General features: G+C 33.3%; 1 protein-coding gene across 1 annotated transcript; it reads right to left on the reverse strand.

Annotated features, from left to right (window-relative positions):
- Positions 1–1,099: 1,099 nt before the first annotated feature.
- On the reverse strand, positions 1,100–4,247 carry LOC122598221 (endo-1,4-beta-xylanase 5-like). Its single transcript, XM_043770823.1, has 8 exons — positions 4,145–4,247; positions 3,803–3,837; positions 3,479–3,635; positions 3,193–3,365; positions 2,755–2,856; positions 2,494–2,640; positions 1,773–2,411; positions 1,100–1,628 (listed from the first exon to the last, which is right to left on the reverse strand). Exons 1-8 carry the CDS (start codon positions 4,209–4,211, stop codon positions 1,290–1,292), a joined length of 1,659 nt encoding a protein of 552 aa, XP_043626758.1. The 5' UTR covers positions 4,212–4,247; the 3' UTR covers positions 1,100–1,289.
- Between the last annotated feature and the right edge of the window lie 339 nt (positions 4,248–4,586).

Consider the following 4,586-nt stretch of genomic DNA (forward strand, 5'->3'; position numbering starts at 1 on the left):
AAATTCAAATTATTCACTATATGATTGCTTACACATGTTCAAATGGCTATATAATTGCTTAAAAATGTTCATATAACCATCTATATACATTTGATCATCACCAATCTCATGAAAATATTATTTTACAAAAATACTTGCATACATATGATCGACCTGCATACATGTGATCATAACGTTATTCGTGCACATGTGGTCATAAAATTCATGTCTCCAAAAATTGCATAATGGATGATAATCCATGTTTCTACGTATTTGTAAAATATAAAATTTCATCTAAACAATTCAATAACAATCAAAAAACAATTATCATGTAAACAATAATTAAGGATTAAGCTTGATTTTAAAAAGTTCTTAAAAGTTCTTGTCTTTTTAGAGGTTCTCAAAATAACTTTTCACTATATATATATATAATGCTAGTTATCGTTTATAAAAAAAAGTTGTTTATATATTTGAATTCGAATAAAGTTATGGGCATATTTTTTTTCTCGGCCGGGGTGTTAAAATTGTCAGGGCCGCCACTGCAAATTTGTATCAATAATGGTCAACCCAAATTCGTATCTATGTCCTATGATGATCAACCGTTATTGAATAAAAACTCTTTCGTATCAATACCTCAAATAGACTATGTTTAAGTCCCTCGGAAGCAATTTAATCACAACAAACACGTTTCAGATTCACATAACTAATGCCTAACATATACTCCAATATGAAATGAGCCCTATTGATTCATTTGATTGTATAGATGAGTTTAGGGTTCCTGCCACTGTATCTTTGTTATTATAAATGCCTGAAGAATATCAATCCATTTATTGATGTTTAGTGGAGAAACAACCACTTGAATCAACAAATACACCAAGGAGAATGCGAAGAGCATGACTTGGCCCTGTTCAAAGTGCTTAACTGCACAAGGCCCAAAATTATTGAAGGGCCCATATTTTATATCTAGTCTGCTTGTTATGGTGTGTTCTACTTCTTGGCTCTTGCCTTTATTGTTTTAATTATATTTTAATATTTCATTTTATTTGTGTAAATACTTTTATTTCTTTACTTTGCTAGATTAAAAGTTAAGATACTTTTTGAGAAGGCTGAAGTAGGTCAAGAAGAACAATGGTCAGATCCTTCATATCAGTTAGGTAATATACAGTTGGTACCATTACAATTTACATGGTATTTTGTATGTCATCATGCACATTTGATGAAAGTTTTGATAAAAATTCACACACACTAAAGAATAGTACCATAAATACATGCATAAAGCAAACATACTAACACAAAAGTGTGCAAGTAATTCAAATCTGAATGCTAAAATGTCTTGTTTCATCACTTCTACTAACCGAAAACGTGGAGTTCGTGGTTTTTCCCCCAAAACTAGCCATAACCGTGTACTCGCCTAAGAACCCATAAAAGCTAAAAGCACCATGTTTGTCGGTTTTGCTTTCTACAACTCCAGTTTGCCATTCTTTTAAAAGCTTGTCAACTGTATCACCAGCTGGAAGATTTTTGAAATTAGTATCCGTCAGGCACATTTGATAACACTTTCCGTTCTGTTTCAAGGCAGACCACAACATTATTCCATTTACCGAAGGATGTGAGAAGCCTTCTCTTAAAACATCTTCCAAATAAGTTGCCTATAAGAAATTTGACAAAAATGTGAATACACACAATAATAATTACACTAATTGACAAATTTTCTATTCCAAAATGAGAAGAACACTTGTTGCAATAGTCTAGCTTTTCATATATACAGATCATTTGTGAAATTTGCTACTAACCTGTTGATCCTGGTCAAAATTACTTGAGATGTCGACCTCAGTAAGCCAAATTGGAAGCTGCAAAGTTGCAAATTTGTCAAGGATTGCTCGCATTAGTGGAAGATTCGGCACTTCAAAGTGACTCTCTAATCCAATGCCATCCATCCACACTCCATATCTCCTTAAATCCCTCAGTTTTGAAATATAAGTGTCCACAGTAGACTTCACATCTTTACAGCTCTCCACAACATTAAAATCGTTCATGAAAAGCGTCGCTAAAGGGTCAGCCTCATGTGCAGCTTTAAAGAATTCATAAGTTGCATTTTCCCCTAACTTCTCCTCATAGAAATTAAAGTGAAGAAACTCGTTGCTAACATCCCAATGGACAAATTCATCTTTGTACTTGGTCATTAGGCTTGTGATTCTCCGTTTAACAGCTAACTCTAGCTCAGAACTAGTAAGGTTAAGTACCCATGATGGGATATACTTTGGGTCTTCCCAGAATATATTATGACCTCTAGCGACAATTTGGTTAGCTCGAACAAAATCTAGCAATTTATCAGCTAAAGTGTAGTTGAACGCCCCTTGCTTAGGCTCGGTTGCAGCCCACTTGAGCTCGTTTTCAAATACAGCTGCATTGAACCGCTCCACAAACCATTTCTAAACAAAAACAGAACACATATTTGTGGAATCTATAAATCTATAATGCTGCATGTATTGATACCGGTGTCCAAAGTTGTACCTGATAAGGTAAGTTTCCAATAATATAATTGTTGATAGCGGATCCAAATGGGAAATCTTTTGAAACTTGCTCCACACGAACCGTTGCCCCTTCTAACCTAACACCTTGTTTATCCGACACGTGTATAGTGACAGCACGTTTTCGTTCCTTAAACATTGATTTATGCAGCAATATATTAATTAGTCATTATCAAGTGATGGATAAGAGTCATACATATTGGGACTATTAAGCTTACATTACATGAGCTGAATTTGTACTTACTGTGTTGATCTTGTATTGTTGTTGTAATGACCATTGCTCTTTTGTAAATGGTTGTAAGGATGCACTTGAAATGGTGATGGTAATTTCCTTGTCATCAGAATTCTATACCAAATATTTTATGAGTAGAGTGATATGAAATCTGGACCCTGTTTTGACTTTTTTTAAAGTGTTTCTTTTTAAGTTTTGACTTTTAACTATTTTTGTTTGTTTTGGATAATACTTAGATGTAAAATATATGAATGAATTTGATTTTAAATGTAATTTAATTGTTAGTATAATTTTCATAAAGTATAATAACACAAACAAAAATATTAGAAGTCAAAGTTGGAAATGACAGACTTAAGTCAAACAGGACACTTAAATTGGGCCGGAGGGAGGATATGTATAGTATAATACAATTTGATATCCGGTATGTAGTGAGTTACAAGAAATTTTAACCTGAAAATAGAGTAATGATGGATTTGATTCTGAACTCATGTAGAATCCACCTTTAATGAATGACCAACAATCGTGACGAGCCACAACTGTTCCAACGCAATAGTGTGGTGAATGTCCCGACATTAGCCTAGCACTAATCAAGGATGAACTTGAACCATAGATTTTGACCCAACCTACAACAGGCCATCAGAAAATGATATTAATAATCAAGCACATATGTTACGTATAACATAAAACAAATATATGTGATCGCCCGCGCACTAAAAATTTAATACAGACACTTAACTAGAGAAAGTGTAGAACGTGCACGAAGTGAGATTGGGCAACACAAAAGCAGGCCATGAAGTCGTACTTCCATTATTGTCGACAATGGATTCCATCGTCGTGACTTCATTTTGGAGCATCCCTCCATTGTATAGTGGGTCCTCCGGTTCCAGTTTACACTGTTTTAAACATTGGTTGATAATCAAACGATGTCATATATAGTAACCAAATGAGAGGAAAAAGAAAAAAACATTAATTATTGTAATGGTTTTTTTTTTGGGTTTGTTTGTCTTTGTTGTAGTTACCAAATAAAATTACTGATACATTCTGAATTGGACTTAATTACCTGAGTATATGCAGTATAATCATACATGGAGCCATCTGCAAGAGCAAAAGTAACAGGAAATAAGAAAGAACTAATGAGATAGACCCATTTAGCCCCAGTATATAAGTTATTATGCAAATGCAAAATACTGAAAATAAAGGCCTATTAGTATTCTTTTTATATATATTATCAAAACATAGTTTGACCCGTTTAACGCTACCCTAAGGTAATGAGACTGCTTTTTAGTGGACCTCTTATACTCGAACCTATGCAGTTTGACGCCTCTGTTTTCGGGTATATTAGATGTTGGATATACTAAATCGGTACATTAGATGTCATGGAAAATAATGAGAGAAAAAGAACCTGGAAGTGCTGAAGATGAGAAGAAGCAGAGAATCATCACAGCAGCAGCAAAGAAAGAAAAAACCATTATATAATTGTTATGATATTGTTGATCAACTTTTCTTTAAATTGTACAAAGCTTATGATTTGTTGCTTTCCAACGCAATGTTACTAGTTAAACAATTCAAAAACATCCGCAAATGCTTAATTGCTCGGGTTTAGCTGTTATTCCCGTGCCAATGAATACAACAAATATGTACATACAAGACAACATAGTGTATATAGAGATCGGAGAGAAAACAGTGTACAAAATTATTAAAATATAAAACTTATTTCTAAAGCATGTACATATACTCACTCGTATATGATATAATTTTGGAAATTAATTAAATAATTATTTAATGGTTTACATTTTCTTTTATTGAATTATACGATACGATGATATGTGATGATTAATACAAAG

The sequence above is a fragment of the Erigeron canadensis genome, chromosome 4, assembly GCF_010389155.1.
Source record: "Erigeron canadensis isolate Cc75 chromosome 4, C_canadensis_v1, whole genome shotgun sequence".
Classification (NCBI taxonomy): Eukaryota; Viridiplantae; Streptophyta; class Magnoliopsida; order Asterales; family Asteraceae; genus Erigeron; species Erigeron canadensis.